The sequence below is a fragment of the Chanodichthys erythropterus genome, chromosome 10 (genome assembly GCF_024489055.1).
Source record: "Chanodichthys erythropterus isolate Z2021 chromosome 10, ASM2448905v1, whole genome shotgun sequence".
Classification (NCBI taxonomy): Eukaryota; Metazoa; Chordata; class Actinopteri; order Cypriniformes; family Xenocyprididae; genus Chanodichthys; species Chanodichthys erythropterus.
In genome coordinates, this window is record NC_090230.1 from 20,829,996 (window position 1) to 20,844,661 (window position 14,666).

At 36.5% G+C, this 14,666-nt stretch overlaps 1 protein-coding gene across 3 annotated transcripts in view; it reads right to left on the reverse strand.

The window, feature by feature from the left end:
* The window catches only part of cacna2d2b (calcium channel, voltage-dependent, alpha 2/delta subunit 2b), a 37,222-nt gene that overhangs the window by 15,567 nt on the left and 6,989 nt on the right, over nt 1–14,666 (reverse strand). For 2 of the 3 annotated variants that reach the window (XM_067398822.1, XM_067398819.1), the window contains exons 5-19: nt 12,680–12,796; nt 12,541–12,600; nt 11,938–11,982; nt 11,441–11,564; nt 9,588–9,719; nt 9,420–9,477; nt 8,361–8,411; nt 8,191–8,290; nt 7,870–8,031; nt 5,376–5,486; nt 5,108–5,186; nt 4,868–4,917; nt 1,855–1,944; nt 1,681–1,746; nt 1,524–1,598 (exon numbers count right to left, since the gene is read on the reverse strand). In XM_067398822.1, coding sequence (XP_067254923.1) covers nt 1,524–1,598; nt 1,681–1,746; nt 1,855–1,944; nt 4,868–4,917; nt 5,108–5,186; nt 5,376–5,486; nt 7,870–8,031; nt 8,191–8,290; nt 8,361–8,411; nt 9,420–9,477; nt 9,588–9,719; nt 11,441–11,564; nt 11,938–11,982; nt 12,541–12,600; nt 12,680–12,796 — 1,320 coding nt within the window. The remainder of the gene's footprint in view (nt 1–1,523; nt 1,599–1,680; nt 1,747–1,854; nt 1,945–4,867; nt 4,918–5,107; nt 5,187–5,375; nt 5,487–7,869; nt 8,032–8,190; nt 8,291–8,360; nt 8,412–9,419; nt 9,478–9,587; nt 9,720–11,440; nt 11,565–11,937; nt 11,983–12,540; nt 12,601–12,679; nt 12,797–14,666) is intronic. The other variant, XM_067398821.1, reaches the window with a different exon arrangement.

Consider the following 14,666-nt stretch of genomic DNA (forward strand, 5'->3'; position numbering starts at 1 on the left):
GTTGCTCCCATTCAGCAGTGGTGAGAAGTGGCCAGAAGATGGACAAACCACAAACCGGAGACAACGTCGGAACTGGATCTTTGAGCAGAGGAAGAAGGTCGCCTGGTCCGATACTTTAGGCAAAGTTCTGCTGGGAAACCCTGAGTCCGGCCATTCATGTGGACGTAAATCTGACACTTGCACCTACCTAAACATTGTTGCACCCCTTCATGACAATGAAGTTCCCTGGTGGAAGTGGCCTCTTTCAGCAGGATAATGAACCTGTCACACTGCACACAATGTTTAGCAGTGATTTGAGGAACATGATGAAGAGTTTAAGGTGTTTCCCTGGCCTCCAAAGTTTCCCAGATCTCAATCCATTTGAGCATCTGTGGGATGTGCTGGACCAACAAGTTCGATCCACAGTGGCTCCACATCGCATCCTACAGGACTTGAAGAATCTGCCTTGGTGGGTCAGCACTGATTTGGCAGTACGCAGAGGACCAACGGCATATTAGGCAGGTGGTCATAATGTTTTGACTCATCGGCATTCGATATAAATCAACAGTCGCAAATAAGACATGCACAAATTTGCTAATATTAAATGCATTAAATAATTATTTTATACAATTTACTTAAAGGCCACTCCAAATATCTGATATAATGCTAATCATGCTTTAACCTTTAATCTAAAGATTGTGAAACAAACACACTTTTATTGATTAGACAAGCAGTCTATAACGATATAATATAATATAATATAATATAATATAATATAATATAATATAATATAATATAATATAATATAATATAATATAATATATGTTTTATCAGTTACACATTTTTTTAAAACCTCCTTATCCACATTAAGAAAAACTCACAAATAATACATATAGATGTTTACAATATAATACAACTTCATGTTTACAATGTAATATAATAATTATTGTTAAATCAGTTACATACATTTTTAAAAACCTTAGCCATTTAGAAAAAACATACATTATTATGTTTATAATATAATAATATAATATAAAACATTAATATGATTTATCAGTAACACAATTTAAAACCTCACTAACCACATTTAGAAAAATATATAATACACATTATGTATGTAATATAATATAAAAGAATATATGTTTATAATGTAATATAAGAAATTAATACATATTTTATCAAAAATATGTATTATCACAATTTTTTAAAAAACCTCATTGACCACATTTAGGAAAATGTTAATAATATGATATAATATAATATAATACAATACAATATAATATAATATAATATAATATAATATAATATAATATAATATAATATAATATAATATAATATAATATAATATAATTAATATAATATAATGTAATATAATATAATATAATAATTTCAAGTGTTTCATGTGGTAACATCTAACTTTTTTTAAATTATTATTAAGACATAAAATTAACCTCAAAATCAACCTAAAATGGCTACACCAACAAAACTAAGTTAAAAACAGCTCAAGATAACAACTGCAGGTTGTACAGTGTAAAAGACTTTACCTTGTACTGTGGCGTGAGTCTCTTCAGCTCATCCAGATGAACGTCGACCCCCATCACCCCTAAAATCAGCTGATTCTGAACGCACAAACACTGACGTCAATGATCTGCACACAGCAGAGTTCAGCACAATGATGATCCATCAGTAATCGAGCATCACCTGAGAGTTTCCGTCTACGGTGAGGTTGAAGACTGGCATCGTCCCTGTCACCACCAGCCCCAGACCCTGTAAGCGAAACAGAAACTCACAATGTTTTATGAGGCATCAGAGTACGACGGACCCAGAGCAGCCCATATGTTTCACAGACAGCAGGTGGGTCGAAGCGACTCTCACCAGAGCATCCTGATAGACGTTGGTCCATTGCACCTGTTTGGCACTTCTGCCTGCCAGAACCATGGGGCGGCCCAGTACGTCCAGATACTCCTGTAAAACACATTCATTTAAGCATTTTACCTTTCTGAAAATTCCACCATTTGTGTCTGAATTAAGGCTTGAGTGATTCAGCCAAATAAAATAAAATTAAAATTATATAATTATAAAAATAACAATACAGGTGCTGGTCATATAATCAGAATATCATCAAAAAGTTGATTTATTTCACTAATTCCATTCAAAAAGTGAAACCTGTATATTATATTCATTCATTACACACAGACTGATATATTTCAAATGTTTATTTATTTTAATTTTGATGATTATAACTGACAACTAAGGAAAATCCCGAATTCAGTATCTCAGAAAATTTGAATATTGTGAAAAGGTTCAATATTGAAGACACCTGGTGCCACACTCTAATCAGCTAATTAACTCAAAACACCTGCAAAGGCCTTTAAATGGTCTCTCAGGCTATTGCTGTAGGCTACACAATCATGGGGAAGACTGCTGACTTGACAGTTGTCCAAAAGATGACCATTGACACCTTGCACAAGGAGGGCAAGACACAAAAGGTCATTGCAAAAGAGGCTTGCTGTTCACAGAGCTCTGTGTCCAAGCACATTAATAGAGAGGCGAAGGGGAAGGAAAAGATGTGGTAGAAAAAAAGTGTACAAGCAATAGGGATAACCGCATCTTGGAGAGGATTGTGAAACAAAACCCATTCAAAAATGTGGGGGAGATTCACAAAAAGTGGACTGCAGCTGGAGTCAGTGCTTCAAGAACCACTACACACAGACATATGCAAGACATGGGTTTCAGCTGTCGCATTCCTTGTGTCAAGCAACTCTTGAACAACAGACAGCATCAGAAGCGTCTCGCCTGGGCTAAAGACAAAAAGGACTGGACTGCTGCTGAGTGGTCCAAAGTTATGTTCTCTGATGAAAGTAAATTTTGCATTTCCTTTGGAAATCAGGGTCCCAGAGTCTGGAGGAAGAGAGGAGAGGCACACAATCCACATTGCTTGAGGTCCAGTGTAAAGTTTTCATAGTCAGTGATGGTTTGGGGTGCCATGTCATCTGCTGGTGTTGGTCCACTGTGTTTTCTGAGGTCCAAGGTCAACGCAGCCGTATACCAGGAAGTTTTAGAGCACTTCATGCTTCCTGCTGCTGACCAACTTTATGGAGATGCAGATTTCATTTTCCAACAGGACTTGGCACCTACACACAGTGCCAAAGATACAAGTACCTGGTTTAAGAAAATCTATGGGGTATTGTGAAGAGGAAGATGCGATATGCCAGACCCAACAATGCAGAAGAGCTGAAGGCCACTATCAAAGCAACCTGTGCTCTCATAACACCTGAGCAGTGCCACAGACAGATCGACTCCATGCCACGCAGAAATTACTGCAGTAATTCAGGCAAACGGAGCCCCAAATAAGTATTGAGTGCTGTACATGCTCATACTTTTCATGTTCATACTTTTCAGTTGGCCATGATTTCTAAAAATCCTTTCTTTGTATTGGTCTTAAGTAATATTCTAATTTTCTGAGATACTGAATTTGGGATTTTCCTTAGTTGTCAGTTATAATCATCAAAATTAGAAGAAATAAACATTTGAAATATATCAGTCTGTGTGTAATAAATGAATATAATATACAAGTTTCACTTTTTGAATGGAATTAGTGAAATGAATCAACTTTTTGATGATATTCTAATTATATGACCAGCACCTGTACATCTTAATATTTTTGACTATATAGAATATCTCAATATTTGATCTGAAATAAAATATTTTTTCCCAATTCAGAGGAACCATAATAATAATATGCACCACTACAATACATACTAATACTTGATGCACATAAACTGCATAAAACAAAAAACACTATTAAATGTTGTTTGAATCAGTATGAATTACATTATTAAATTGTTTTGTTGCTCTCAAACTTGTGGGCTGCAAGACAATAAACATGTTTGAGTGAAGCAAATACGTAGTATAAAACAACATAAAACAACACCCATATGAACCAATTAACTGAATCAAACACTTTTTCACTGAAACAAATCAAATGTACCGACTGAACTGTGAACCAGTTTGAATCATTCTATTAAAGTGTTTTGTTTCTCATGTATTCTCGCAAGACAAGAAACATTTTTAGTGAAGCACATCATATAAAACAAATAATTTATTGATTAATTAAAATACTTTTTCACTAATCAATTAATTAAAACACTTTTTACTGAAATGAATCAAATGTACTAACTCACTTACTGAATTGTGAATTAGTTTGAATCTACTATTAAAATGTTTTCTTTCTCACGTATTCTTTTGAGACAACAAACATAGTAAAGCACGTAATATACAAAACAGATCATTTATCAATCAATTGAAACACTTTTTCACTGAAACGAATCAAATGTACCAACTGAACTATGAATCAGCTTGAATCATACTATTTCTGTGCTTTGTTTCTCACATATTCTTGAAAAAACAAGCATTTTTAGTGAAGCACAACATATAAAACAGATCATTTATCGATGAATTGAAACACTTTTTCACTTAAACGAATCAAATGTACCAACTTACTGAATTGCAAATCAGTTTGAATCATACTATTAAAGTGTTTTGTTTCTCATATACTTGTGAGCTGCGGGACAACAAACATTTAACGAAGCATGTCATATAAAACAAATCAATTAAGAATCAATTAATTAAAAACAAACAATTTGAACTCATTCACAGAAACTGTTTTTGTTTTTGCTACTGAATCTTCAGTTACACTATTAAAGTGTGTCATATTTGTGAGTTGCGAGACAATGAATAATTGTAAAATAGCCTCGTCTTTAGTAACCTTGACTAAAAAAACCAAGGCGCATTAAAATTCATAAAACACATTCACAATGTTGCTAAATTTGATATTGTCAGCCATAACAGGGAAACCTGCACACATTAATATGTGTGTGTAACTCACCTGGGTGTTAATCCTTATAGCACAGATGGAGCGGATCTCAAAATAGTATCCTGCCGAGACGGAGAGACACTTAGTGTGATGTCACATGTCATTTCTACATGTAATTCAACATGCATTAGCATATAAATACTACTTATAGCATCAATATAAGGGCAGATACTTGGGCTTTTTTAGGAAAAAGTCACATTTTCACAGGAAATATCTCCACTAGCGTCTTTTCCAAATGAGTACATGTCTCACCCTTATTAGCACATGCGATCCACTGCAGCGGAGTGACATCATAATTGTGCTGCCCCACCGAGAACGTGAACACACGGACCTGCAGAGACCATCACATATCCCACAATTACCCCGGCAAATTAGACAGGAAACAAGCTGTTTCACTGGAGGAAAGGGGTAATTATGAGGAACACGCACTTCCAGAAGACAACAGCAGAGCAGAAACAAAAAACGCTCAACATAGAATCAAGATATAAATCATATCATGTCAGGAAAGTGATGATCAGACCGTCTTATTGGGCCAGTTGTACTGCTCAAATATGTCCTGAGCTCGGTCCTCCCCTCCGTCAGTAAATAACATGATGATTTTATTGCAGTTGGCTCGAGGAACATTCGTCTTCTGTGTGAAAATGAGAAACAGAAAGAGAGAAGATTATAATACTGTGTCCAAACTAAAAGAGCAAGCAATAAATCATCAAGCATAAATCATCACATCTCTTTAATTAAATGAGGTGTGATTTTGTCATAGTCTGGGTTGTATTTCCATTGTGTCAAGCTGGGTAGCTCCGCCCACAGTGAAATCTCATTGGTCCAAATTCACGCAAAATGCAGCCCTAGATAGCAACTTTGTGTCGGCCCAGATCCGGCCCACATCTGGCACATGCGGGATGAGGATCTGGGCCACATGTGGAAGAAATGATGGCACTTGGGCGGATCGCTCCTGTTTGCCAGATCTGGACCACAAGCAGGCCACAAAAATGCCATGTCATTTTAGCATTAACAAAGCCTGTTTCCAAGCAGAATCGCTGAAGGAAAGAAGGAAACAGAAAAAAAGAGATGAGCAGAAACACAAGAACTATAGGGTTAGGATGTGGTTGGATATAACTCCATCCATTAGGCCCAAATTATATTTGCTCCTCGCCGGACATCAAGGAGCTAGATGTAATTCACTCATTTGCTCTGCAGTGAGCAGCCTCTCCAGACATCCACAGACCCTCCGGATGATTAAAATTACGTTACGCGGACCGTTGTGGAACACAGACAGTTTTTCTTCCCAAACTGACTTCAGCTACAGCATTAGATGAAATCAACTGAAGATAAAAGACATTAAATCTCTGAAGATCTGATTAAACAACTCCAAAAAACAGCATTACCAGCTTCACTTATTACTAACCAGACTGACTTTATTTCTGTCACACGTCTACAGAAGCTCTTATTGAAAATTAACAGGTTTAACTCGTTTGTTACATTTGAGGTTACCATGATGGTGATTGATGTTTCCATTAGTTGGGCTCTTAACTTTATACATATATAATTGTCTTTTCTGACTGCTGTGATGGTGTGTTTATCAAACACATTAGCAGCAGCAATAAATTTGAAATGAGACATGACACACTAAGACATCAAGAATCAGCACATGATTCTCAACTATAGTGACAATCAAAAGCATCATGTAGCTGCAATGCATGCTGGGTACTATAGTACAAAACTCCCAGAATGCATCAGAGCATTATGCAGCTGATCTGACTGTCTAAATATTTTGTTTATTGTCACCATTGTTGAGACACATATGCTGATTACTGATATCTGTGTTTGTCAATGTAGTTTCTCTTCTTGTGTTTTTATTTATTTTCATCTTCTAACTGATTTCTGCAATACATCTGGACCTCATTTTGCAGTAACATTTATATTCAATTATTATGACTTCTGTGAAGCAGGCTATTTCATGATGATTAGAAAATCATCAATAGTTAACAATGATCACATTCAGTTTTCTTTGCTACTGCTAATGTGTTTGACAGAAACACCACCACAGCAGCCAGAGAAGACAAATATATATGTTAAAATTTAAGAGGCCAACTAATGGAAACATCAATCACCATCATGGTAACCTGAAATGAAACAAACATGAGAGTTAAACTTCTGTTAATTCTCAGTAAGATCTTCTGTAGACGTGTGACAGAAATAAAGTAAGTCTGGTTAGTAATAAGTGAAGCTGGTAATGCTGTTTGTGGAGTTGTTTAATCAGATCTTCAGAGATTTAATGTCTTTTATCTTCAGTTGATTTCCTCTAAGGCTGTGACTGAAGAAAGTTGTAGTTCTTGTGTTTCTGCTCATCTCTTTTTTCTGTTTCCTTCTTTACTTCAGTGATTCTGCTTGATAACAGGCTTGTTAATGCTGAAATGACTCAATAAACAATATATAAATATTTTGTGGATCAGATAAGGTCCAGTTCTTTGCTCTTGGCTGATATTTGGTATTTCTATGGCCTGCTTGTGGTCCAGATCTGGCAAACAGGAGCGGTCCGCCCAAGTGCCATCATTCCCGCCACATGTGGCCCAGATCATCATTCCGCATGTGCCAGATGTGGGCCGGATCTGGGCCGACACAAAGTTGCTATCTGGGAAGTGTATGTTAAAGAAATATTCTGGGTCCAATACAAGTTCAGCTCAATCTGCAGCATTTGTGGAGTGATTTTTTACAAAATTAAATTCCACCGGGCAAAACTGACCCAGGATGTCAAAAGGTGTATGCAGATTTAAAGGCAACATGAGAGAAAATCATTATTTTTTACAGTCGTTTTAGGGTTTATGGTGTTGAGTTATAGCAATGAAGTTGTAAAAAGGATACAACAAAGGCAAGTAAGTGATTTGTCTGTTAACACTCATATTGTTCACGTGTTTTGGCTGTACTATTAAAAACAGCAAGTATTCTTATGTTTTTATAAGCCACATATTATGCCACAAATGCTGCCGATTAACTTAAGTTGTGTCCAGACTCACGTTGAGCAGCTGGTTGAAGGCGAAGTGGAAGCCAGATTTGTAATCGGTGGTTCCTTTGGCCTGCATCTGTTGCACTGCCTCTTTAAAGATCTTTTTATTGCGTACATTTGCCTGTACCAGGTGCTTAAAGCAGGGCACCACTGCCTCTGCCTTCTCATTGAACTACAACAGAAAGAGACAGGAAATACAGCTCAATTAAATGTACAGGTTCATGAATTAAAAAAAAAAAAAAACTAACTTAGTAGCCTTACATAACAGGATTTGTATTCTATATTATCTGCAAAAAAAAACTTTATGGTATGTTCAAAATTGCGCACTGACCCTAGCCACATTGACATAATCGTCATCGGAGAGCGTGTCGAGCATCTCTGTGACTGAAGCTTTGATCAGTTTGAGAGTGAGTCCACTGACGCTGCCGCTCCTGTGGACAGAAAAGACGTCAATGTTGAATAAACAACGCAAACGCACAAAAAAAGCACACACATACTCACACGTCTACCAGGATGACCATGTCTTTCGGTGATGACGCTCCTTGAATGTACCTGAGGAAAACAGAAGCACAAGTTTGAGTATCAGAATACCCTTGGCCACACCCATAAACTGGCCAATCAACAGCAATCGAGAGCAAACTGTTTCAATAGATGTCTATAGACGAATAATCTGATTTAGGCTGATTTTACAGTTTGACATAATTTGATGTCTCCAAATGAATATTATCATCATGCATAATGAAGGTGCAATGACATTGCTGTCTATGTGTGCAAAAATATCTTTTGTTCTGAAGATGAACAAAGGTCTTAAAGGTTTAGGATAACAGGGTGAATATTTAATGACAAAAATTACATTTTTGTCTTTACCAAAAAACTAACACTAAGTAAAAACTATATAGAAATATTTTTTAAAAATGCTAAATTCAATTTCTTTAAAGAAAGCAGCTGTGATGTGCCACGCATTACATAATCACACTGGAAAGCACACGCGTGACGCAGGCAGAAGTACCGATCCAGTGTCTACAAAGTGAACGTGCAAAGATTAAGCCAAACACCCTTTACAAAAAAAAGTGTAAAACAACGGTGTTGGATGATTTTGAAGCTGGAGGAGAAAATGTTTTTCGCTATACTGCGGTACATCCGCCTACATCACGCGTGACCTTTCCAACATGATTACATAATGCATGGTGCATCGCAGAGCTAGTGCAAGACAAGCATTTGTGGTTAAAAAGTATAATGTTTTTTTTTTTTAAATGACAGATTGTTTCTTATTGTTATTATTATTATTATTATTATTATTAAATGGAGAAAAATCCTGGAATGTTTTCCTCAAAAACTATTATTTTTTGACTGAATAAAGAAAAACATAACCATCTTTGATGACATGGGGGTGAGTAAATTATTAGGAAATTTTAATTCTGAAGTGAACTAATCTGAAGTGTACAGTTTTTAAAACATACTACGAGTGCACATTCAATACAATTAAGTGCACCTCTTTCACAAGGCAACTTATTGTCTGATTTCTGTATATAAACACTTAAGATACAGAAAGTGGTTTACCAGGGTCTCCGTCGCACATCATAAAGGTCGATCTTATCCGGCGCTCTCCAGGGAGCAGCTAAAATGTTACATAGAAGAGCTTATTTGTGTAATAATATATTTATGCAAAACAAACTGCGATCGGTCTTCAATCAGATACAGAAATGAATGCACTGGTAAGCATGGTACCTGGGTAATATCTTGTGACCCCCGTAGCGCTCCCAAATGCTTGCCAGAGTAACGACGGGTCGTCTCTGCTGTTCTCCATGAAGACTCGCTCTAATGCTTGTGTCCAGTTCAGTTCATTCAGAATAACTGGAGCTACAGACAGACACAGACAGACAGACACACACACACACACACACACACACACACACACAATATAACTAGGGCTGCCACTAATGATTATTATAGTAATCAAGTAATTTATAGTATTATAGTAATCAATTATTTTGACGATTAATTGAGTAATCTGATCATTTTTTGTGGTAATAAAAATAGACCTAAGTGAACATTAGCTTTTAAAATCACTTAAAATACATGTATAATAACAATAAGGAAATAATAATTGGTTAAAATAAAATATTATAAGCAAGTAATCATATGGTTTTATTGAACAGCACTGTTAAAATACCTGACGTAATATACATATAAACAAAGCCTACATAGGGCGCCAACAGCTTGGTGATTGTTGTTGTTACACTTTACTCAGCATGATCAAATCCTGGTTTAATATTGGCCAAACATTTAGTTCAAATGTCCACTTGATCTTTAATATTTGGCCAGAGAGAAATTCTACAGCCACTGTAATTTGTAGAACAAGAACATGTGGACATCACAACATACAAACTCAGAGCAATGGTTTAAACTTTTATTTTGAAATCTCGATATACAACTTGCATATTTAGAAGCATTTTGATGTATTCTCCTGTGTTGGCATAGGTTTATACATGATTTAAACATTATAAGTAACCCAAACACAAAGCATATGCAGAGAAGGAGATTGTTAAACGAGCAGCTCCACGCATGTAAATGATAACAGTGCAACACTTTGCTATAAAAACACAAAATATGTCAGACTTTCTATGCATTCACAAATGCACGTTATAGGAAACCCCAATAAACAGCGCAGAGACTGAGTTCACGTTGAGCAGCATTTACTGTGAACGGAGCCGCTCTGACACACTGGAAGAAACACGTAACCTGCATGCATAATTAAAGTGCCACGCTTCACACTGAAACCCGTAGCGCATATATTTATTTAATGCAATCGCAACCCTTGTGATTTCACAATAGCATTATATTTGACTATATTATGATTTTTAAATGGTTTTACAATATTGTGCAGCCTAAGAAAATGGTCCAATAATGAAGTTTATGGATTTTCCTACATGGAATGCGGCTATTGCTATTGAGAATTTGGGGAATTGTGACAGCCCTAATTACAGCATTCGCATAAAATATAGGTGGATGAAAGCCAAGATACGCATAAATTCTAAAAAATGTGCAGCAAAAATATCTTCTCAATTAAGGGGGATAATTTTTTATCCAAATAAAAAATGTAGATTGTGTATAACCTATTATGGACAAACATTTTCTGAATAAAGCCCTCGATGCCAAACAAAAAAAGATGATGTGACTGGATAACTAGACTAACCAGCGAACCAAGCGCATTGCACAGCATCTCAAATGTTAGTTTGGTCTTCATTAAAAGTCTGTGATTTGGTATGATCACCTCCCAAACCGTCTCACTAGATTACATTCCCAAACGTCAGTCATCTGTCTCAGAATACAAGATAACATGATAGCGTTTATTGCATTTTGTCACAATGTACGAAAAAAGAGCTTTGGGGAAGCCTCTGATTACAGCAACTTCCATTTTCTATTACAGATATTTTGCGCTAATTTCTCACAAAGAGATTTCAAGAATGGCAAAAGATGTATGCGATATTTCAAATTTTGCACACGTTAAATCCACAGCTTTGGATGGAAACATAGCTATTGGCTCTTAGAGATCTAACAGCATCAGACTGGTTCCTCACCGCCTTTGTAGATGTCTGTGGGGATCTGGACGGCAGTGTGTGAGAAATTCACATGGTTCTTAAAGATCGGATCGTACACAAACTCCAGTTTCAGCGACATCTGAGAATCGATGTCCTCACCATCCTGATGAGAATAAACCATAAAATCAGATACCTTCACACACACATATTACATTTGAGTCCAACGTTTCAGCTTGAGTTTGATTGTCAAAATCATAGTCATATGGTGATAAATGAATATGCAAAATAGTAGTTTCGAAGTTAGAAGTTTGAGCAACTAGCTTCTAAAAAGAAATTGTGTATGAATGCATGAATATTTCCTATAAACATGCCAAGAAAGCGTCATATTCAATTTTCATTAACATTACATATGCTTTTTCTAAAATACTTCAAAATGTTTCATACAGGCCCACTTTCTAAAGCATGTAAAGCTATTTATTTAAAACTTTTACATGTTTTTCACATCGGCGATAGATAGAGATGTACTCAGTACTCACATAGTCCATCTCTGCTTTAGAGTTATAATATTCAATATTTTCCTCCTGAAATAAACACACAGAACAAAAATACAAAAATCTGCTGTTTAAAATCGGTTTGAGTATTTGAAGAATCAAATACAGATGTCCTCCACATGACAAACGCTCATTTAAGCACAATTCACCCATATGAGCATGTGTGTTGTCAGTCGAGCTGAACATCTCTAATGAATCAAATCAGTCAGAAAAACGAGATGTCACAATCTATTGGGCTTAAACAGACCCTCCAGCTACAGACTCACAGAAATCATGACTCACAGCGAGCGTGTGTAAAGCTCGTATCTGGATCAGAGATACACGGATGTGAATATGAGAGGACAAGGTGCATCAAGGCACACATGGAAAAAATGGAAAAAGGAGACAGAATGAATCGTTCTAGTTGTGCGATTCATTTTAATGAATCAGTTGAAACAACATAGGAATCATCGTCTGAATCAACTTGAATCACACATGCAAAAGTAATGTTAAAAGTGAAATGTAAAACTGTGTGAAGAGTCTGGAAAAGGTGCAAAATTATTGCGAAATGCACACAAGTGAGTCTAAAAATGATTAAAACCACCTGACCTTGATTCCATCCTGCCAGCGATGATCTTTCTGAAGACGCTCCGCTTCACTCGCCAGTTTCTGACGGAAAGCACAGATGAGAATCGTCAAGGGGAATCCTGAAGGAAGAGCGTGTGTTTTTGTGTGCATGTTTTCTTACCTCAAGCGCTTTGCGTTTCTTGGCCAGCAGTCTCTCAATGTCTGTTGCTACTTTTTCTACAATGTCTCGAGGGTTGTTTCTGACCAAACTGAACTGTCTTCTCTTCTCACTGTAGATCTGAATAAAAAAATTAACATCCCTTTGATTTATATTATATATATATATATATTTCAATCATGACTCTCTGAATAGTTTTAGCATGTTATTGAATATGGCCTGTTAATATGGTACTGCTGTTGAATATATGGACTTGCTACCGTTAACAGATACAAAGACTTGCTGTTTTGAGCATATAAGATATGCTGCCGATGCATAAATAGACATACATATATCCCGTATCAGATTTAGGCAAGTGGAGCTGGGGGAGGTGGAGGATTTCAGAGGTACCATGCAGAGGTACCCAGGTACCATGCTTACACTGCAGCATACAGTCAGATGACGAATACAGTCAGTCACAGCACAGGTAATCTACACTCCAAACCAGAAGGGGGCGTGTGCGGTAATGCGACGCTGTTTGCTAACCACCACAACAGGAAAAAGAGCAGAAGTAGAGACAATCTATGCACCAACCCAATTTTAATTTTAAAAGCTTAACGGAAGCTTTCAGAACATTAGACAGATGCTTCATTGGATTGAGATCTGGGGAATTTGGAGGCCAAGTCAACACCTCAAACTTGTTGTGCTCCTCAAACCATTCCTAAACCATTTTTTCTTTGTGTCAAGGCACATTATCCTGCTGAAAGAGGCCACAACCACCAGGGAATACCATTTTCATGAAAGGGTGTACATGGTCTGCAACAATGCTTAGGTAGGTGGTACGTTTCAAAGTAACATCCACATGGATGGCAGGACCCAAGGTTTCCCAGCAGAACATTGCACAAAGCATCACACTGCCTCCGCTGGCTTGCCTTCTTCCCATAGTGCATCCTGGTGCCATGTGTTCCCCAAGTAAGTGACGCACACGCACCTGGCCATCTGGGTGCACATTTGACATTATGTAATTGACAATACATATTTTCTCTGTTAAAGAGAGTTAATTATGTGGGTTATTAATTGTTGTCTTATAAAGTTGTAAGCTTTATTAAGAAGAGTATGCTGTAAGAAGTTCCCATCTCAGTATACATGAAACCTGATGTGTTTGCGTAGCGACACCAGACAAACAGTCATGCACTAAATGCTGACTGAGTGTTGTTAAAAGTTGAAAACAGTAAACACTGCATTAGAGAGGTGCTGTTTTTAGTATCTTTTTATATGAAACAATCTATTCTGATTGCATATACATTTCAGTGTTTTTTCACACTGGTGCTTTACATGGAGTGTCTAATTCAGATTTTTTTCTAATTCTGATGCTGTTTTTATTTTTCACATTTTCTGTCTTACACACATTCATGCATATATCAGCAGAAATATTTGTAGTTTTTTCACACTGATTTTCTGAAGGCCTCAGTTTCCAGTGAGACAGTTTAAGAGTGCCTGTTTAGCAAATAACAAGTTAACTGTTACAAGTGGTTTTTACACTTATCTAACAGTGGTGTTTTTCGATCCTTTGGTCTGTTACACTTTATTTTGATGGTCCACTTTAGACATCCTGTTGACTAAAAGTAACACTGCACCTTACTCTATTACCTTTACTAATACCCTATTAGTATTAGTAGACTGTTAGGGGTAGATTTAGGGTTAGCAGAATAAGTTGACTTATAAAGTTACTTATAGTCACAGGGCCTGAACAAATGAACAACAGCTAATGCAGGTCTGAAAAAAACCCTGATCTTATTTATTCATCTGTATTTTTGTTCAGCATGACAACTTTATGTCCATAATGAATAGGTAAAGATAGTCTGTTGGGGTCTGAATTGAGGCAGGAAGCCTCCAGAGGCATGCAGTTGCTGTTTTTAATGTAATAGCAGTAATAGTAGTACATTTCATTGATCAATTGGTACAGACAAACTGAAGAATAATTAATTTCTCTTTTGTTGTTCATAAAAGA